The sequence below is a fragment of the Solanum tuberosum genome, unplaced genomic scaffold, assembly GCF_000226075.1.
Source record: "Solanum tuberosum cultivar DM 1-3 516 R44 unplaced genomic scaffold, SolTub_3.0 scf00233, whole genome shotgun sequence".
Classification (NCBI taxonomy): Eukaryota; Viridiplantae; Streptophyta; class Magnoliopsida; order Solanales; family Solanaceae; genus Solanum; species Solanum tuberosum.
The window spans coordinates 548,050-570,209 of NW_006239170.1; the positions used below are offsets into that span (position 1 = coordinate 548,050).

General features: G+C 36.4%; 1 protein-coding gene across 10 annotated transcripts; it reads left to right on the forward strand.

The window, feature by feature from the left end:
- The first annotated feature begins 114 nt into the window (after nt 1-114).
- Nucleotides 115-21,555, forward strand: LOC102603985 (putative F-box protein At1g49610). 10 transcript variants are annotated; one of them, XM_015313448.1, is made up of 9 exons: nt 115-3,405; nt 4,405-4,581; nt 4,663-4,702; nt 5,174-5,380; nt 8,230-8,336; nt 13,701-13,788; nt 19,003-20,006; nt 20,318-20,497; nt 20,827-21,555. In XM_015313448.1, the coding sequence occupies exons 7-9, from the start codon at nt 19,005-19,007 to the stop codon at nt 21,325-21,327; spliced, it is 1,683 nt and encodes a 560-aa protein (XP_015168934.1). In that variant the 5' UTR covers nt 115-3,405; nt 4,405-4,581; nt 4,663-4,702; nt 5,174-5,380; nt 8,230-8,336; nt 13,701-13,788; nt 19,003-19,004; the 3' UTR covers nt 21,328-21,555. The 10 variants fall into 10 exon arrangements, with proteins under 10 accessions (XP_015168934.1, XP_015168938.1, XP_015168936.1 ...); XM_015313452.1 differs by having other exon boundaries at nt 115-3,369; XM_015313450.1 differs by having other exon boundaries at nt 115-954; nt 3,086-4,581.
- The last annotated feature ends 605 nt before the right edge of the window (nt 21,556-22,160 follow it).

Sequence of the window (22,160 nt, forward strand, 5' to 3'; positions counted from 1 at the left end):
TTAAATTAACAATAATTTAATTTTTAAATATATCAATTTCATTTTAAGAAAATTGAAAAATTATATTCAAATTTACAAGCAAAATTAGACTAAAGCTAATATTAGCACATAAATTGAGACGGGAGAGGAGTAGAAGTAGAAGATTTGGCTCTAAATAATATTGGAATCCTAAGGGTTGTTTGTTAGTTTCGGGGTCGTTTGGTTCGGAAGTTTAAGTTATAATTTTGAGATTATAATGTTGTGTTTGGTTTGTGTATTTTGATTTATGGGTATGATTTTGATCCTAAGATTTGAGTTCAAGAATTTCATTTTTTAGTTAAATTACTCTATTAAAGTTATTGTTCTTCTCTTTAGCGAGTTGGGTTAGGAAGCATATTGCAATTTGTTTGAAATTTGTACAGAGAGTAAAAGACTGGATTTTTTTAAATTTTTTTTTGTTATTTGTTGTAAAAGACAGGATTTTTATCTATTAAGAAGTGTTTTGGGGTCAGGATACTTCATTTTTACATTCTGTTCATATGAATTCAGATAAAGGAATGATGTGGTTTCTGAATAGTTGAGGTAAGATGCCTTGATTTATTTTTTTTCGTTTATAATTGTTTTCCTTGGTAGCTCTATATGGTAGGATCAAGGTCATGTTGAGACTTTAGTCATTTAATGTATGAGTAGTTTTAGGTTTTCTGGTTTATGCTTATGTTGTATTATTGTGATGGTTTTGCTGCTTTTTATGATTTGAGTATATGTAACCCTTAGATATAAAGTTTTATGGCTTATATAGTGTGAAGTGAGGGTTGCTTGTAGCCGACGGTTGAATCTAATGTACTGATAGCACAACACACAGAGGAGTAAGCCCAGTGGCAAATTATTTTGGCTGAAAATGCTTAATATCCTCCATAATGTTTCTGTGCTGAAGAGGATTTCTGATCTAACACCAGAAAATTGATTCCAAAGAAGGTATACAAAAAATGTTATGCTATTTATTCTTTTTTCTTTCAAAGGTATAAAAAGAAAGAAAGGTTCACTTTCTTTCATTTCAGGGTATAACAAGCCCAAGTATTCTGTTTTTAGATACTTAAATTTTGTCCTGCTCACTTTTTTGCTTAAAATTTGGTTTGAATCTATTGTAAGCTGTGTGCTATATATGAGATTTTGGTTTTTGCTCATGTGCTATTTCAAATGTCGGCTCTTTCAAGGCAACAACTTATTGGTATGTGCAAGTCTGTGCAGATATGTTCCGTTTTTTATCTAAAAGCGAAGAGAACTGTTATGAAATTGGTCGAAGAAAATTGGTATATATTTTATGCACTTATCGCATCTGTGTGCAGGTTGTCTTTTGATAGGGGCCTTTCACTTTCAGAATAGCAAATCTGCATTTCTATGTTGTTTCAAAATCTCGGTGTGAAAATGTAATTACATACTTAGTAATGTGAGCCACATTCCACTTAATGGTCCATGAGTTCTGTTGATATTTTTTAGTTACTGATACTTCATACCTTTGTTATGCTTTTTTTTTTTCTTGGTTTATGATCTGTCTGGTTGTCTTAGGTCTATGCCTTGGATCTGTAAGCATATACATCTCTTTTTCCGTTGAATATTTATAATCGGCATCCTTTTAATGTTTTGTGCAACAAATAGTTGAGTTTGACACCCAAGGGTGTGATCTAGTGGTCAATGAAGTGGGTTGAGAACCATGAGGTCTCAGGTTCAAATTCCAGTAGAGGCAAAAACGCTAGGTGATTTCTTCTCATTTGTCCAAGCCTTGGTGGACAAAGTTACTTGGTACTCTGATGGTGGTAGGTGGCATGTATCCTGTGGAATTAGTCGAGTGGGAGCAAGCTGACCCGAATACCATGGTTATTCCATAAAAAAAAAAAAGATAGTTGAGTTTGCACTTAATTGTTGTATCAGTACTCTTAGAAAATTATTGAATATAGATAGCATTTGCTATCTTAGAAATTTTTTAATCCAAACTTCAAAAGTTAATTACATTAAAAAATTTCCCAATATGTGTGATCTCATGTTTTATCATCATGAACTGTTATCTCTAAATGGAAATTTTATATGCTGAGATTGATGCACTCTAGGATTTCCTGAATCTGATTAACTTGAGGGATGAAAGGTCTTGTTCCCTTCCTCTTGGTGTGTAGGAATAACATATGCCAGCCCCTCTCTATATATTAATCCTCAATCTGGAATAACCTGTTCTTTCCGAATATGCCAATTTAAGGCTAAAGATTTTCTTCAGCTCATAGTTTTCAATTTCTTGCACCTAAAAAGTTAAATGTGTAATGATATTTTACAGAAATGAAAATGTATGCAAAACAAAGAAGCTTCATTTTTAATGAAGACCGCTTGAGCAGACTACCAGTACCAGATGCTATCCCTCATCCATATTCTCTCCTTATTGCCATCAAAAGCTGTTGTCAACACAATGTTAATTAGAAGATTTCATCACCTCTAGCCATTCGTCCACACACTCACTTTTGATTTTGTTTCCAGAACACGACTGTGACTATTATAGTCAAAACTGTTTGTCCTGAGTATGACGAAAGGTTCTTGAATTTCGTTCTTCACGTGCTTCTTCGTAGCAAGAGCCCAAGTCTTCATACGTTCTGCCTTGATTTTCATTTTAGCTTAACTCATTCAATTCGGCAATGAGTATCCAATAGAACAGACATACGGCAGAATGATTTTTCTGAGGACTGAGAAAAGGATGCTAAAGAAATTGGTACCTGGATCCAGTTTGCATTAAATGAGAATTTGAAGGTCCTTGACTTGTCATTCTTTGTCCATGGTATTTTTGAGCCACATGCTTATATGATCTGTGTAATTGTGTTCTAAGCAGTCCTCATTTGGTTGAACTCCAGTTGGCATTCTGTAAGATAAATACAAAAAAGAGACTTCATCTCACTCTTCTTTTTTGTAATTATCAAAAAAGATAAATACAAAAAAGAAGAGTGAGATGAAGTCTCTTAACAACATTTTCTCTTGATAACGTTATACTAATGGATCAATCGATGGATTATATTCTATATGGTTTCCCAATTCTTGAGGAATTGACGTTGTTGTTTTGCTATGGCCATAGAAGAGTGGTTCTGCTCAATTCGAATTTAAAGACATTGGTACTTGGCATTAGATGGTTTGTAACAAGGACACATGTCTCCTGTCCAACTCCTATCATTAAATATGTTTGAAACCGTGGAGGTCAGAGGTCTTGGATATTACAAATGTTGCATCTATTGTTTAAGTGTCTGCCAATTGTATGGAAGAATTTGACTTCGGAGAGTACAGGGATTACCAAGAGAGGAGAATATTCCTCCAAACAATTACTGGGGCCAAAAGTCTCAAGCTATGTTCCTGGTTTGCTCTGTACGCACTTCTTCTCTTTTTTCACAACTTCTCCAGGTATAGTTATGATTTCTGACTCTATTGAGAGATAACTTTATAGGTGAATTTACTAACTATGAACTTTTCTATTCAAGAGATAGAATATCAGTACATTTATGGACTAGAGGGGTTATGGTGTTGGATATTGTCTTTAATGCCTCAGGTTTTGGCATCTGCCAATACTTCATGTACAGTGTGCAATCAGTGTTTTAATGCTTTTGTTACTTACCTTGTGGTAGTCAGGACAAGTCCTAGTTGATCATGACTTTGGTTTTGTGCTTCTCTACTTCTCTTAAGAAAAGTTATGAGAAAAGGAAAGATTTATTTCAATGTCATCAGAATAACCCCCCGCATGCTGTTTTTGTAAAACTCAGAGTGGTAGATAAGTCAATATGATATGTCCTACAGCATAGTTGGCATATTTTTGCATGTATATTGTATAGTGAAGCTGTCACATTTTTGTAAAACTCAGAATGGTAGATAATTAGTATGATTATTTGGTTACTTCTTCAATGCTAGACAGTAAAAACTCAAAAATATAGTGAAGCTGTCATATGACTCTAGGCTACTTCTTCTATGCAATTTAGATGGCTAATTTTCATGGTTCAGTAAGAAGTCTTTGCATCAAATTTGGTTGATGTATTATTTTTTGCTATTGTAAGAACTCCTTGATGACATTCTTTATCATGCCAATTCCTAAGGAAGAGAAACCCTTGTTTTCTTGATCATTTAATAGCATGTTCATAGTGCATAGAATCATTTCCCTTTAGCCATAATCCTTCGCCAACACCATTTACTTATGTTCTGAAGTACACTCCAAATTTGTGCATAGTATCAAATGTGTTTGTGCTTAATTTGAACTTAAAAACAGTATGTTTTCATGGTCTAGATATGCATTGTTCAACAAAATAGATAGAAGATATTCATGTTTCACATAGCAACAAAAACATTTGATCAATACGAAAATCTATTTATTTAGTTTCTTTTATCTTTTGTGTTTAATTTTTGTCTGCCTAGGTAATTTCTTCGTGGCAATTGAAAAATCTACCATCTCCGGCCTTCAGCAGCAAATCCCTTCATCTTCAATTGGATTTAGTGAAATGGCACCTACCAGGAATACTGAACTTGCTGAAGCACTGTCCTTGCTTGAAGAATCTTATCATCATAATAACTTCTTATGAATCTACATTCCATGTATGACAAAATTTAATTGTGTTTATTGCTCTTGTTGTTTTATTGCATTCTTTGCAATGTTTGATTGGAGCTTATTATCAGGGACACTAAAGATTTGGCAACATTTTGGTTTCAGACACTGGTAAGACACTAATCAGAGTTGGTATAACCGGGATGTGTTGAGCACTGACTCTGGCATTTTCCTGTTTTTTTTATAAGAACATTTTTTTTTTTCAAATTTCATATACATTGTCCCTACTATGAAATGTGTGTGTTTCTCTACTATATGGAAATAGGATGATTTTTCCTAGTCTCCCTCTTCTATTTACTCATTATATTGGGAATCCTGAGAAATCATCAAGTAGAAACATATGATATCGTGTTTTCTAGTTCTCTGTTACTCTCCCAAAAGACAAAAACAGTATTCAAAGTGGAACTAATTTTCTGAACTTGTATGGTTTTATATGGATTGTTTGACAGTAACTATAGATGTGTTCTCATCTTGTGTTACCCTAGCAATTTGTAATTTTTGGTCCCTATCAGTGTCCGTTATATCTCGGGTTGCCGGGTTGGTACAACTCTTGACGGGATATTTCTCTTGTGCTTATTGTAGAACACACTCTCATGGACTCGCCCATATGAGTTTGATGCGGATGAATATTGGAATATGGTAGATTCTCCTGTCCAGTGCTTGACTCATCACCTCAAGAAGGTGGTGGTAGCTGGTCATGCAATGAAGAAGCAGGTGATTCAGTATCTGGAATATTTGTTCGAGCATTTCGTGGTGTTAGAGGAAATGAAGATATTCGCGGAAAAGCAGGTATTGACCTTTGGCCCAATTAATTTCTTCTCTAATGAAAGCACCATTAGCCTCTGCCTCTGCTGTAGTGCGCTTCTACTGAGGTGAACCCTTCAGACCTATTTGCTTAGATACTTTTAGTTCGAACAGTTTGTTCCTGGATGTCTTTTGCAATAAACAGTTAGTTGTTATCAGTATAAGTAAGTTGAACTCATGATAATAATGTGCACAATGAATTACCTTGCTCTTCTATTCTAATACCAAACTTCTACTTGTCATGGCTTGAGTTTCAAGTTGGCTGCTAGTTCTTGTTTCTGATCCTGCATATCAATCCAAAGCCTATCATTGTAAACTCATACTAGTTAAAAGATTTTTTCTCTGAAAGTATCTAACCATTTAAAATTCCAAGTTGCTGTCCCACCCCACAATCTTTTTCTGAGAAGTGCATACAAAGAGATAGAGTTAACTTTTATAATCTTGAAAAATAAGGTAGGTCATCCAGTACCATCAGTGGCAGAGTCAGGATTTTTGCTTTAAGGAGATTCAAAATATAAAGAAGTCAAGGGGATTCAATATATATATACGCAACTACATACCCAGTGTAATCCCACCAAGTGGGGTATGGGGAGGGTAAAGTATACAAAGACCTTACCCACTACCTTGGAGGTAGAGAGGTTGTTTCCTATAGACCCTCATCCCAAGGAAAAACAGTCTGAAGGAGTATAGAGAAATAAATAACGGAAATGAAGAAAGTTGTGGCAAAATACTATAGACAACCTAACAAATTATCCTAGACAATAGTCATATCAAGATAAAACAATAATCCAAGTGTAAAATATCCACTTATAATAACCAAACGGACAAGAAACTACAAAGGTAATACTATGACTAATAGTATAGAAGGATAAGCGAAACATAGCTCAACTATGTCCTCGGTTAGCTGAAGTTGCGTCATGCCCTATCTAATCACTTCTTCCGATATTTCTTCGGCCTACCTTTACCTCAGCGCATCTCCTATGCACATGCCCAAACGATCTCAGCCTCATTTCCCGCATTTTGTCTTCTATTGAGTCGAGGCCACTTCGAGTATGCCTAGATAGGAAGGTCTAGAGGTCGAGGATTAGAGTAGAAGGGTAGTAGGTAGACGAGTGTTGTAGTACTTTTACATTGGAGAGGCAGGGAGCAAGTCTCCTCTTCTCCTTTATTAGCAGTCTTAGCTAGTATTCACATTGTATCTTATCCTTCCCTTTTAGTAGTATTTGTTATCTAATTTGCTTTGTTTATCTTGCTATTCTGCTATCATTATTTTCCTTTGTGCTCTACTTTGATTACACTTCTTTTGAGGCCAAGATTCTATTGGAAACAACCTCTCCACCTCACAAAGGTAGTAAGGTGTGGGTACATCCTACCCTCCCTAGACCCATCTACGGGATTACACTGGGTATGTTGTTGTTGTTTGAGGTGAAGAGTGTTGACTCTCTCTAAAATGTGTACTTGGAAGCACGAGAGCTACTTAATTTAGTAATTACTCTATTTCAATATGCTATAAGCTTATATTTTAGGTTTTACAGTAAAAAATTTACTGGTAGCTCTGGTAGACTCTTGGCCTGTTGTTGTTTGGTCGAATTGAACCATATTGTCTTCTTTTTAAAGAAAAACATATATGATAGAGAGTGGGGTTAGGAAGTACCTTGCAATTTGCATGGAGACTAAAAGACTGGACCACTTTTTTAGTTGTAAAAGACAGGATTTCGATCTATTGGGGTGTTGGCCCAGACATCATGTCTATCAAGATAAATAGTATTTGGGGTCAGGGACTCAGGGTACCTCATTTTCATACTCTGTTCCCATTTCTATATGATGGAACTAGAACGTTTGTTCCTCTTCAAGGCGAAAATGCAGTTGATTATGGACAAAGGGGTCTTCTTGGATGCTTGTAATTGCCGGAATCAAGGTCAAGCCAGAGGCACTAATATGAATTCTGATAAAAGAATGACGTGTTTTTTTTGAATAGTTGAGGCAGATACCTTGATTATTCCCTTTTCATTTAAATAAGCATTTCTCAATTTGATTTTTGTTTTTCTTGTTATGCTTATGTTGTATTATCGGTATATTGCAATGGTTGCTGCTTTTTTATGATTGAGTATATAAACCCTTGTGATATAAAGTTTTAGACATATTCTTTTGACTTATTTATTGCGAGTGGGAGTTGCTTGTAGCCGATGGTCGAGTGTAATTTACTGACAGCAAAGCACACAATGGAGTAAACCTAGAGGCAAGATATTTTTGCTGAAAAAAGCCTTTTATTCTCTATAAAAGCTTCGTACAGCTCTATAACTTTAAGAAGCAAAATTCATAATGCTTCTGTGCTGAATAGGCAAATCTGTAACTTGTGCTAAAAGAGGGCTTGATTTCTGATCTAAGACTAGAAAATCGATCCTTAAGTAGGTATACAAAAAATGTTATGCTATTCATTCTCTTTCCTTTTAGATAGTTAAATTTATGGCTGGAATGGTTCATCTTTAGTAGGGAGTATTTAGGTTTGGAAAATCTAGGGTTTTGCTTTTTTGTTTCAAATGTTTTTTTTTTTTAAAGAAAAGAGGTCAGCGGGACACGATCCCGATGACTATTTTATTATAAATAATAAAAGTTTTTAGAATTAATAAAGAAAAAACTAAAAGTAACACTCTGTCTAGTTGAAACTGAAAAGTCTCGAACTTTCCATCATCTCCATGACCGTCGGTCTTCTTAGTTCCGGTATGGAGATTCCCGATCATTTCTTAGCTTGCTGGCCTTTTTGTAGGCGTTTTGTTGCATTTCCTTTTTTCTTTTCTGCGAAATGTATCTCACGTTTGCTTGTTTATTCCTAGGTTGTTGTAGGCATTGATTCTAGATCTGTTGTTGGTGAAGTTCGTTGTTGTTGAAAGTGATTCCAGATCTACTCTTCTGATGGCTCTGTGTTGATCTTGGCAGTAAGGTATGAATTTTCCTTTTTTAATGATGTGCTTCTCAGTATTTTCCATGTTCTTGTCCCAATTTTTGTGGTTATTGCTTTTGCTCTGTTCTTCAATCCAATTTTTATGGCTGTTTTTTAAGAGACTCTGGTGGTTGTGGCCTTTTACTGCTTTCCATCGACTTTTGAACAGTGGCATGAGCATCTTACGATGTTGATACCACCACTGTCCAAACTTCGATTTATTCAGTACAGCCCGCCCTTGTATGTGTCTCCTTTTCTGATCCTTCCTTTGTATTGAGATTGTATACCATGTACTTAAATTTCCTTGGTTCTTGTGTTCTGTTTATTTTTGTTTATGTATGATGCATGTGTGCTCCGTTCCTGCGAAATTACGTAAACAGTTAGTTTAAATCATATCCTTGTTGTTCTTCTCCCAAAGGATTTGAACTCGGGGTTCTGGCGTATGAGTTTTCTCTTTCTAGTCCTTTCATTTTTAAAGATATGTTTCTGGTAATTTTTCATGTACTTGTCTCGATTTTTGTGGTTGTTGCTTTTGCTCTGTTCTTCAATCCAATGTTTCTGGCTGTTTTTTAATAGACTCTCGTGGTTGTGGCCTTTTACTGTTTTCTATCGACCTGTGAACAGTGAGATGAGCATCTTAAGATGCTGATACCACCGCTGTCCCAACTTCGATGTATTCAAATCAGCTTGCCTGTTTTTTGATCCTTCATTTGTATTAAAATTGTATACCATGTATTTAGATTTTTTTTGGTTCTTGTGTACTGTTTTTCTTTGATGTATGATGCATGTGTGCTCTATACCTACAATATTGAGCAAACAGTTAGTGTAAATCGTATCCTTATAGCTCTCCTCCCGAAGGATTTGAACTTGAGGATCCTTTTTCTTTTCCTTCTCTTGACTATCCTTCACTTTCTGCATAGTCTTATTCTTATGTAGGGCACCAGTAGCTTGTCACTATTTATAATTCTCCTGCCTTGGAAATTCCATTTCTTAAAAATTGTTCACTTTTACAGTCCCTTTCTCCAGTGCTAAGTTAGCCATATAGTCTGCCAATTTATTTGCTTCCCTGAGAATGTGAGTTATGATCTGTTTTGCCTTGCATCTGTTTCCATATCTCCTCCAATGTAGTCACCACTTTCTACGGAATCTTCCAAGTTTTTTCTACAATATTCTTAATTAGTAGAGAATCAGTTTCAATAATCACCCTGTCCAAATGTGCTGTCTCTATGTACTTCAATGCCCGTAAAATAGCCATGGCTTCTGCTTGTGTATTTGTACAGGATAACTCTTCAATCTCCTTAGCTTGTGCCTGTAGTACATCCCCTTTGGTATCTCTTATGCAAAAAACCCCAAGAACTCCTTCCTAGGTTTACTTTAGATGCTCCATCAGTATTAACTTTTAACCCATCCTGTGTCAGGTGGTTTCCAAATGACTTTGGTTACCTTGTCTGTGGGACTGTAGGTATATAGAGCCTCCACCATTATACCCCAATTGTTAGGGACATTTCTGCAATTCCTCCTCTTTACTTTTATGAATAAAGCCAGTGTGTGCATGATCTTATATGTCAATCTGTTACTGGGCATCTTCCCTCCATGTCTCAAGGTGTTTCTCCTTTTCCACAATTCCCACAGTATTACAGAAGGAATAGCATGAAATATGTAGTTAATCTAGGGATGAACATTTATGTCCCACCACTTGGAATAATAACATTGTTCTCTGTATTCATTCCTGCTGGTCCATGGAAATATTTTCACACCATTTGGGCAGTTGATGACTGTAGGAACACATGAGCTCTGTTTTCTGTCTTAGGGTCCTCACAGCAATAGCACCTGGAGGGAAATTGAATTCCCCATCTTCTCAGTGTATCATCTAGTGGTACTTTTGCTTTCCACAGCTTCCACATAAAAAATGAGATTTTAGTAGGCATACCTTTTGTCCATATGTAGTTGTACACCTTATTCACTTCTTGTCTCTGTCTAATATGATGGAAGGCTGAAGTCATTGTAAACTTTCCTGTGGATTCCAGCTTCCAATAAGGTCTGTTCGATTCCTCCTCATCCTTTGGTGGGTTAATTTTGTGAAGGATATACTCTTACCAGATTTTGAGGGAGTAGATTTCTGAGGTACTGTTCATTCCATTGTCCTGCTTCTGCCACATCCTTGACCAAGATCAGTGTTTGGTCATAATCTACTCCCGGAGGAATAAGTTTATGAAGTGCTCCCATTCCTGTCCAGTTATCTAGCCAGAAGTATGAATCCCTTCTTTAATTAACCACCAGATTTCAGGTTCTATCTCCTCTCTGACTTTGATCATTTTCTTCCATATGTAAGTGCCTGTCTTGGCTTGTACCACCACTAGATTGTGTATTTTTAGATACTTGTTGGTCGTGTAACTTCTCCACAATGATTCTTTAGTCCTTATGTTCCACCATAGCTTTGCAAATGAAGCTCTAGACACATTTTGTAAACTTTTGAAACCCATTCCTTCTTCCTCTTGTGGATGACATAAGATTGTCCAAGTAGCCCTGTGTCTACTAGAGTTTCCAACTGAGTTGCTTCAAGAACTTGGCAAACAGTCTGTGAAGTTGAGTTGTGACTACTGCAGGGGTCACATGCTGATAGCAAATGGATGGCACTCTGCAGGACTGATCTAATCAGGGTTGTCCTTTCTTCTACGGATAAGAGCTTTCCGGTCCAGGAACTTAATCTATTTTGAACTTTATCCAGCAATTCTTTGTAAAAAATATTTGTTTTTTGCTAAAGTATATTGGTACTCCCAAATAGGTAAAAGGAAACTCTTTTCTTGGGATCGTGGTCACTGAATATACCTGCTCCACCAACCTTTGGAGGGTCAGATGCATGAAAACTGCACTCTTGTCTTTGTTGATAAGCTGCCCACTCACCTTTTCATAATTTGCTAGAGTATTCATTCATAATCAGTTCTAAAGAATACCTGTCAGCTGAAGCAAATATAATTGTGTCATCTGCATTGGCTAGGTGATTCACATAGGGACTCCACTTTGGCGTTCCACATTCCTTGTATCTATCATTATAGTGCAATGCATTTACTGCTCTGGATAAACACTTAGCAGCCAATTTGAATAATGTAGGTGATAGGGGATCTCCATGTTTCACACCCCTGGAAGATTAAGAATCTTTGAAGTTGTCCATTAACTAGTATTGAGTACCAGTTATTAGACACTATCCTGTATACCATATCAAACAAGGACTCTCCAAATCCCATTTTTCTCAACACCTTAGTCAAGAAAAGCCATGATGCTCTGTCATACGCTTTTGTCATGTCTAGCTTAATAACAATATTAGCGGACTTTTCCCTTATTCTGATATGATGAATTATTCTTGCACTTGTAGGATGTTTTCTACGATACTCATGCCTCTAAAAAACCTGACTCTTGTGGAGATATCAATGTAGGAAGGAGCTTTACCAATCTATCATGAATGATTCTGGAGAAAACCTTGCTAGTGAAATTGCTTAAGCTAATAGGTCTCAAGTCTGAAAAAGTAGTGATGTCTTTCTTCTTAGGGATTAATACTAGATTTTACAGGTTATGTACCTTGGTACTTCATGGACACAGAAAAATGACTTCACCATCTTTGTCATAGCTTTGGCAATTATGTTTCAGCAAGCCTGAGATCTTTTTCCTGTATATTCATCTGGTCCTCCTGCATGTCTGAATTTAATCCAAACACTGTATTTTTTATTTCTTCCTTGTCTGGCATTTCAATTATCTGTGCATTCTGATCATCTGTTATCATTCTTGGGATATATTCTAGCATCTCAAAACTAGTATTGAGATTATCTGGTCTGTATAAAATCTGATAGCTTCCTGTGCGATGCCCTCCTCACTATCCAGCCACACTCCTCTGTCATCTTGTATTCTCTGTGACTTCAATCTTCTCCTTTTTCCATTAACATATGTGTGGAAAAATTTAGTATTTCTATCCCCATCTGCAAACCATTGCATTTCTGCCTTTGTTTCCAGAAATTTTCTTCCACTGTATAGAACTTGATTAGATTTGCTTGTACCTTCTGCAGTTTTTCTCTGTTTGTGTTCGTTGGGTGTGTCTCAAATTCCTTTTCATGAACCTGCACCACTTCCTCCAAAGTGGCTATCTGTTTGAAGATGTCTGCATATGTATCCCTACTCCATTTTTGATAATGCTCTACTCACCTTCTTCAGCTTATTATGAAAGTTGAAAAAGGGTCAGAACTGTGCACTTCCTGCCAATTGTCTTCAACTATTTTCTGTAATGTCTCATGCTCCACCCAAAAGTTCAAAAATCTGAATGTTTTCCTGATTGGACTGTCTTCTGATTTGGTTGTTAAGATTAATGGAGAATGATCAGACCCTTGCTTAGTGAGGTGTTCTACTTCCAAGTTGGGGAATAGATTTTGTAAAGCTTGATTACCCAAGCATCTATCCAGTCTTTAAAAAATGCAAGTTGCAACTTGCATCTGTTCTTCCATTCCACCAAGTGTACATGCTTCCTTCGAAACCCAAATCTGCTAGTTGACAAGTGTTTATACAATGAATGAAATCTTTAGTTTCATTGTATTGAGCTGGTAGACCCCCAAGCTTCTCCATATCATCTGTTATCATATTGAAATTTCCTACTACTACCCGTGGAAGAGTCATGTTTGTTGCAATATCATGTAAGTCATCCCACAAGGCAATTCGTGTGTGTCTATTAGTACTGGCATGCACTATTGTAACCTGTGTTTCTTGCCCATCATCATTGTCTGTGAGTTTTAAGGATAACGATTGTTTTGTATCAATTTGCACTTCCATCTGGAATCTGTCTTCTATAAAGAGCCATATTTCCCCCTTCAATTTATGGCAGGTTGTTCCTATATTTTGCCATAGTCTATACATGTCAATGTTCCTATGATGTTGAAATGGTTCCAGTAAAGCTGTGATGTTGAAGTGTTTTTGTCTGCTCAATATCACTACTCTTTCAAAAGCCTGTTGTGTACTAACAGACCTTATATTCCATATAAGTGAGCAATTCATTGAGAATTGGTTTTGGCGAGGGTTGTCCTTGTTAGTATACCTTTTTTAGGAGGTACACTTTATCTCTGCTTTTAGTGATTTTCCTTTCCTTCTTTACCTTAGCAATCTGTCTAGGAGATAAATCTCTTTTGTTGTTTGTCTGTATTGTATCTACAGAGTGTTTTGGATAATCATCATCTCCAATATCTGCCTCTTTTTCATGATCTTCTTCTTGTTCCCCTTTTTCTTCTGATGTTGTCTCTGTATTTTATCTTTTGCTGTTGGCATTGTCCTGATTACCCTGAATTGTGTCTGTCACTGCTGATGTACCTGTCTCTATTGAATCTGCAGATTCCTGTTCTTCCTGTGTTGTTGGCTGGTTGTCATCTGGAGGCTCTTTGGGGGGTGTGCATCTCTCCTGTGCTTTCTGAACTTGCTGGTATTGGTCTATGTTTTGATTATTGTTTTGTATGCTTTGATTCTCCATATTTTCTGATTTTTTTCCTGTGAATTATGTTGTAAGCCTTGTGTCTCTTGATTGTTTATGGGTTGTGTGGAAGTGTTTGTAGTAGATTAATTACAGTGTTATTAAAAGTGAGCGCTCCATTGCATAAAGCGAGAAGCAAAGTGAAGCGAAGCTGTATCCTTTTTGGCAGTGAAGCGAAGCTATGGTAAAGAAGCAAGCGCTTCAGTCCCAGAAGCGAGAAGCGATACTTCAGTAAAAGCGAGAATTTTTCTCGCTTTTCTGCTTAAGTGAGGTCGACAGAACGAGGGCTTTTTTTTTATTTCGTAAAACACTTTTTGCCTTCTTTCCAAACATTTCCCTCTATTTCACTTCTCTTGTTGTGACACTCTTTAAAGTGACTGCAAGTTAAGTTTTTCATCTCTTCTTCTTTTCTTTGTTTCTCTGGCAACTGTGTTTTTTCCAACTTGCAGTATGCAATTTTCCCTGTTTTGTTTTTTCCTGTTTTGCAATATAATCTTCTCTGTTTTTTTTCTTTCAGTTTCACAATTATTTTTTTTCTCTGCTTTGTATTGCTTTCTCTGTTATGCTCTGTTTTTGGTCCATATTCTGCAATTTTCCCTCTGTTTTATATTTTTTTTGTTGTTCCGTCTCTGTTTTCACTGTTCCTTTCTTTTTTTTTGGTAGTAAATTATATTTACTTTTTTATTTAAGGATTGAAAGATTTGCTAAATATGTTATTTCTATTGAATTTTTGGTTATTTATCTATGCATATTTGATATTTTTTGTTTTTGTACTAAATAGCGCTTTAGTTGAAAAAGGTGTGCGCTTCGCTTCACGCATCTCGCTTCGGTGAAGCTAGCCCTTGTCGCTTCTTTTTTTTTTTTGCTTCTCGCTCTCCAAAACACTGAGATTAAATAACTCTGATTGGGTTTTGTATTTGCTTGTCTGTTATCTTTGTTGCCTCTTCTTTCTGTCCTTTATTTGCCGCAACGTTTTATGTCTCTATTTTTCCAAAAGATGCTTCTACCCATGGCTTTGTTGTCTTCTTCCTTTTAGAATTGTTGTCATGCGGAGCTTCCTTTGTCATCTCTTTTCCTTCTTCCTGTTTGTCCTCTATATGGTCTACAAGGGCCTCATATTTGTTAGTATTACTAGCTGCTTTCCCTTTTATATCATTGGTCAGCTGATTAACTTTGTGTTGTTCTTGTCTTTCCTCTTGTTCCTTTTGGGTGAGTTCTTGTTGCTTGCCCTTATTCTTCCTATTTTGAACCACATTCCAGTTATGATGGATTGATCTTCCATTCTTGTAAACTCCATTCAACTTTGGTGCGCTAGTTGATTGATTCTCTTTATTTTCCTCACCCTTTGCCTTGTCTTTGAAAGTTTTCTTCTTATCCTCTTGTTTATGTAACATCCGACATCCTTGCATATCATGGCCTTGGAGTCTACAATGTGTGCAATACTTCGGGAGATGGTCATACTGAATTCTCTGCCATTTAGATCTCACTGTTTCGGTGTCTTCTTCTACACGGTTTATTTGGATTCTCTTAAGAATTTCTTTGAGTAGATCGACTTCCACTTTCACCTGAACACAACTAAGTCTAGTTTGGTTATTTGTGGCTTTGTCAATCACTAGGGGTTTACCCACTGCGTTTGCCAATAGAGAACATAAATTCTTTGTCAAATAGGTTTGTAGGCAATCCTAGGATTGATATCCATGCAATTGTAATGGTTGTTTCTTCCTCTGGGTTAAACCAAGGATCCCACTTCAAAAACCTCAATGGCTAATATATATTCCTTACTCTTAATTCACATGCTTTGGACATTAACGTCGCATAGTCCTCCAGTCGGGAAAGTCTTATCAAAATGTGTCTATCTTCTCGAAAACCAATATTACATGGTCCCTTGATCTCCAAATTGAATTGGAATTGCCTTCCTCAACTCATATAAAACTGTATGGCCATAGGAGAATTTTGCTACCAATGCGAATTGTAAATTTAGCCTTACAATTAATCTATCGAATTCCTTTGTGGTCCACATTGTCGTTGGTTCGCCATGCAAGAAGGTGATTGGTTTGATAATCGTAGGCTCTTCCTCTTGTTGTAGCAGGGTATTGTGCAAAACATCAGCATAATTGAAGGCATTGGTGTTGGCGTTTGGGAATGGATTGCTGTAGTGGGAAGACCAGCTTCGGAATTTGGGTAGGGTTGGCCGCTGGCTGATAAGGCCATTCATGGTGGTTGGGAGATAGGTTTTCAGAGAGCATTTTCCCTTTCCATTATGTTGAATACATTTAAGTACACACCTCCCTTTAAATTGATGTGAGCAAGAATTGAACCTGCAACCTCTTTGACATGTTGAATCTGGAAATGAGAATCTTTCTTTGATTCAACTTGTATTGCATCTTTCTATTACCAACATATCTTGGGATCCTTTCTTTTCTAGGTATAAAATACCCAAATATTCTGCTTTTAAGATAGTTAAATTTTGTCTTGTTCCCATTTTCGGTTAAAATTTGGTTTGGATCTTGTCGAGAATACAATTACATAATAAAAGTGTGCTTTCTCTAACATCTTAAACTTTTAGATGAGATGGTCACACACTTCAACATTGTATCAGAGTAGGCAGAGGTCCTGAGATTGAATCTCACCACCACCCATATCAAAAAAGAATTTCAACGTGCTTGACTAATGAAAAAGAATCTGGCCCGCACGTGAGGAGGCGTGTTGAGAATACAATTACATAATAAAAGTGTGCTTTCTCTAACATCTTAAACTTTTAGATGAGATGGTCACACACTTCAACATTGTATCAGAGTAGGCAGAGGTCCTGAGATTGAATCTCACCACCACCCATATCAAAAAAGAATTTCAACGTGCTTGACTAATGAAAAAGAATCTGGCCCGCACGTGAGGAGGCGTGTTGAGAATACAATTACATAATAAAAGTGTGCTCTCTTTAACAACTTAAGTTTTTAGATAAGATGGTCACACATTTTAACAGATCTACTGTAAGCTCCATGCGATATATGAGATTTTGGTTTGTGCTCGTATACTATTTTGAATAGTGGCTCTTTCTAGGCAACAAATTATCGATATGTCTAAATATGTGCAAGTATGTGCCATTACTGATCTAAGAGCAAAGAGATCTGTTCAGAAACTGGTATACATCTCATGCACATATCGCATCTGTGTGCAGGTTAACTCTTGTTAGGTGCCATTCAGAATAGAAAATCTGGATTTCTATGTTGTTTTCAAATTTTTGGACCTCGAAATGAAAATGTAGTTATGTAACTTTATAATATGAGCTACATCGCTACATAATGGTCCATGAGTTCTGATGATATTTTTTAGGTTAGATACTAGAGACTTGTTAAGCTTTTCAAGAGGAAAGGTTGCTTGTCAAGCTAGCCTATATATGTATAATAATAATAATAATAATAAATTTCTTTCTAATTTATTTTATTATATAAGAAAAATGGAAATATTTGCTTCTTTTTTTTTTCAACAGCTCCTTCTTCTTTGTCAATACTGCTAATGACCTATGTGTTTGCCTACTTTACTTATTAAAGGTAGTGACAATGGGTTATTCAAACAAAAAGAAAAGGCCCCTACTCAGTTTCGCAAGCCTTTGTCATTGTTTGGTTTATGAACTGTTTGTTTGTCTTTTAGGTCAATGCCTTTGATGTGTGTGCATATACATTTCTTTTTCCATTGAAATTTTTTTAAGCGGCATCCTTTAGATGTTTTAAAAGTTATTATTAGTATCAGTTATATATATTTAGCGTACTTTTTACTTTTATTTTATTAATTATGATGATATGATATGAACTCAAATGAAGAATTAAGTATTTTGGGTCTATTATCTAAGGAAATGGAGGATCGATGAGGATGTCACACTTCATATTAGAACATGGGTAGATGAAATGGAGGTTCGTATTTGGTGTCTTATGTGATAAGAATGTTTCAGTGAGACTTTAAGGTAAGCTCAATAGAGTGGTGGTTAGACCAACTATGTTGTACATTGTACAGAGTTGAGTGTTGGCCAGTCAAGAACTCTCAAGTTCAGAAGATGAAAGTAGCAGAAATGAGGATGCTTGGATGGATATGTGGGCATATTAGGAGAGATACGATAGGGGATGAAGATATACAGGGCAAGGTGGGGGTGACATCCATGGCAGACAAGATGCTCGAAGTGAGACTGCGATGATTTGGGCATGTGAAGAGGAGGAGCACAGATACCCCAATAAGAAGGTGCGAGAGGTTGAAAATGATAGGTCTAAGGAGAGGTCGAGGTAGACCGAAGAAAAATTGAGGAGTGGTGATTAGACAAGACATGTCACATCTTCAGCTCACTGAGGACATGACCCTAGATAGGAGAGCATGGAGGTCGAGGATTAATGTAGACTGTTAGTTGGTAGTCGAGCGACCTCTTCCTAGTGGTAGAGCAGGGATCTAGGCTGGAGCACCTATATACTTAACAATATTGTTATTATGCTAGCATTATCTTATTCTTCATTTCTATTACTATTGTTGTCACTTTTACTTTGGCTATCTTTTGTTTTGTTCAAACCCGTTCTGGGAAATGATTTTCTTGAGCCGGGGGTCTATTGGAAACCACCTCTCTATCCACAAAGATAGGGGTAAAACCCCACTTATGGGATTGGGTATGTTGTTGTAGGATACTACATATAGCTGACCTCAACTTGTTTGGGGCTGAGACGTAGTTGTTGTATCCTTTTGATGTTTTGTGTAAGAGATAGTTGAGTTTACACTTGTTTGTTATATAAGTGATTACTCTTAGAAAGTTATTAAATTTAAGATTGTATTTTCTTGTCTTAGAACTTCTTTTCAATTTAAACTTTATGATTAATTACTTCAAAAAACTTCCTAATATGTTTGATCTTATGCCTTATCATCATGAACTGTCATCTCTAAATGGAAATTTGATATGCTGAGATTGATGCACCCTAGGATTTCCTCAATCTGATTAACTTGAGGGGATGAAAGGTTTTGTTCCCTTCTTCTTGGTTTGTAGGAATAACATATGCCAGTCACTCTCTATAGATTAATCCTCAATCTGGAAAAAAACTGTTCTTTCTGAATATCCCAATTTAAGGCTGAAGATTTTCTTCAGCTCATAGTTTTCAATTTTTCGCACCTAAAATGTGTTGTGATGTTTTACAGAAATGAATATGTCTGCAAAACAAAGAAGCTGTGTTTTTAACGAAGACCGCTTCAGTGGACTACCAGATGCCATCCTCATCTATATTCTCTCCTTATTGCCATCAAAGGATGTTGTCAACACAATGTTAATTAGAAGATTTCATCACCTCTGGCCATTCATCCAGACACTCAATTTCGATCAATGCATGTGGCCGGGGCACATATGTGACTGCTATGCTCGAGCTAGTCGCCCAATCTATGATGAGAAGTATGTTAACTTTGTTCGTCATGTGCTTCTTCTTCATAAGGGCCCAACTATTCATAAGTTCTGCCTTAAGTTTCATTTTAGATCATTTTATGAATTTTGGCAAAGAACATCCGGCAGAACAGACATATGGCATTATGATTTCCTGAGGAGTGAGAAAAGGATGGCTAATGAAATTGGTGCCTGGATCCAGTTCGCACTAAATAAGAATTTGGAGGTCCTTGACTTGTCTTTCTATGAGCATGGTACAGATCAGCCACAAGCTTTTTATGATCTGCCTAGTTGTGTTCTAAGCAGCCCTCATTTGGTTGAACTCCGGTTGACATACTGTAAGATAAATTTAAAAAGGAAGAGTGAGCTCAAGTCTCTAAAAACATTATATCTTGATAATGTTATGCTAATGGATCAGTCAATGAATTATATTCTATCTGGTTGCCCGATGCTTGAGGAATTGACGCTGCAGCTTTGCTATTGCCGTAGAAGAGTGGTTCTGCTCAATTCAAATTTAAAGACATTGAAGCTTGACATTAGATGGTTTCAACCCAGGATACATGTCTCCTGTCCAACTCTCCTATCATTCGATATGTCTGGAGCTGTGGAGGTGCTGGATATTGCAAATGTAGCATCTATTGCTGAAGTATCTGTCAAGCGTAATCTAATATTTGACTTCAATGAGGACAATAATTACCAAAATTTGAGAATATTCCTCCAAACATTTAGCAGGGCCAAAACTCTGAAGCTATGCTCCTGGCTTGCTCTGGTACACACTTTTTCTCTTTCTTCATAACTTCTCCAGGTATAGTTAAGATTCCTGACTCTATTGAAAGATAACCTTTAGGGTGATATACTAACTATAAACTGGATTAGAGGGGTTATGGTGTTGGGTTTTGTCTTTAACGTCTCAGACTCAGGCATCTGTCGATATTTCATGTACATTGTGCAATCAGCTTTTTAAGGCTTTTGTTACTTACCCTGTGGTAGTCAGTACAAATCCTTGTTCATTAAGATCAATACAAAAATCACTATTTATTTTGTTTCTTGAACTCTTATGTTTAATTTTTGTCTGCCTAGGCATTTTCTGTGTGGCAGTTGAACAATCTACCATCTCCTACCTTCAGCTGCAAATCCCTTCATCTTCAATTGGATTTTGTGATATGGCACCTACCAGGAATACTGAACTTGCTGAAGCACTGTCCTTGCTTGGAGAATCTTATCATCGAAATTACTTCTTACGATGGATTTACACCCTACGTATGACAAATTTTAATTGTTTTATTGCTCTTGTTGCTATCTGTGCTTTGCAATGTTTGTTTGGACAGTACACTAACCAGATTAGGTATGATTGGGATATCATGTTTTCTAATTCTATTTTCTTCTCCAAAAGATAAACAACAGTTTTTAAGGTGGAAACTTAATTTTCAGAACTTGTATGGTTTTATATATATTGTTTGACAGTAATCTAGATGTGTTCTCATCTTGTGTTACCCTAGCAATTTGTATTTTTTAGTCCTATTCAGTGTCTGTTATTATTGGGTTGGTACAACTCTTAATGTGGAGATTTTCTCTTGTGCTTATTTTAGAACGCACTCTCCTGGATTCACCTATATGAGTTTGATGCTGGTGAATATCGGAGTATGGTAGATGTTCCTGTCCAGTGCTTGATTGATCACCTCAAGACGGTGGAGGTAGCTGGCTTCGTAATGGAGAGACAGATGATTCAGTTTCTGGAATATTTGCTCGGGCATTCCATGGTGTTACAGAAAATGAAGATATTTGCAAAAAAGAAAACCTCTGGTAAGGCTTATGAAACCTCTAACCCAAATAGTCTTACATCTGGTAAGGCTCATGAAACCTCTGACCCAAATAGTCTTACGTCTGATAAGGCTCCTGAAACCTCTGACCCAAACAGTCTTACGTCTGATAAAGCTCATGAAACCTCTAACCCAAATAGTCTTACATCTGATAAGGCTCATGAAACCTCTGACCCAAATAGTCTCAAGTCTGATAAGGCTCGTGAATATAAAGAGAGGCTTCTGAATGCACCAAAAGCCTCTGCCGCTGCTGCAGTGTTCTTCTACTGAGGTGAACCCTTCAGACGTATTTAATTAGATGCTTTTAGTTTGAACAGTTTGTTTCTGGGAACTCTCTTGCAATAAACAGTTAGCTGTTATTGTTATAAGTTGTAAAACTCCTGATAACAATATGCACAATGAATTGTGCTGTGGACACAGTTTCCTGCATTTTCTGTAATAACTGTTGAACGGTTTTCCTGTTGGATGTTATAAAGTTTTTCTGTGAAATTTCATTTACATGAGTACCTAGTAGAGGAGAAAGGTAGATTCATGTGCATTCTATTATTTGTTCAGTTTTCTACTACTAATTTTCAGAATTTTTTTACATGTATTACATACATACACTGATGCATTTCATAAAAATATTCTACAAAACTATTCTTTTTAACCAAGTTTCTTGAAACCAGAAGTGTTTTTGCTGCTTCTTTTTGAAAGTGCTTATTTTAGAGAGTCGAGGTGTTTGGCCAAGCTTTTAGAGAAAGCATAAGTACTTTTGAGTACTAGCAGTAATTTTTCAGAAGTTGGAAGTATCAGAGCTTTTCTCTGGAAGCACTTTTGAAATTTTGGCCAAGCACAAATTCTACTCTAATCTTGACAAATGTGTTTTTCAAATTGGTTTACCATACACTATCTGCTATTTTTCGAAAAGCACTTTCCGAAATAAGCAGATTTTAAAAGCTTGTACTATACATTATCAACCAAACATAGATGAACTAGAGGAATATAAGAAACATAAAGGTTCATTTCATGTTTGTAAGATTGAATATCTATATTAGCATGTCATGCTTTGTTTTAAATAACAACTTTGTGGTAAATGATGGGCTATTATTTCTTCTTTCCAT

Bases quoted from the DNA above. Each gene is read 5' to 3' on its own strand.
- LOC102603985 (XM_006357446.2), top strand. From the start codon at position 19,005: ATGAATATGTCTGCAAAACAAAGAAGCTGTGTTTTTAACGAAGACCGC. The intron at 20,007-20,317 runs GTACACACTTTT...TTGTCTGCCTAG, and splicing joins TATGCTCCTGGCTTGCTCTG to GCATTTTCTGTGTGGCAGTT. The intron at 20,498-20,826 runs GTATGACAAATT...TGCTTATTTTAG, and splicing joins ACGATGGATTTACACCCTAC to AACGCACTCTCCTGGATTCA.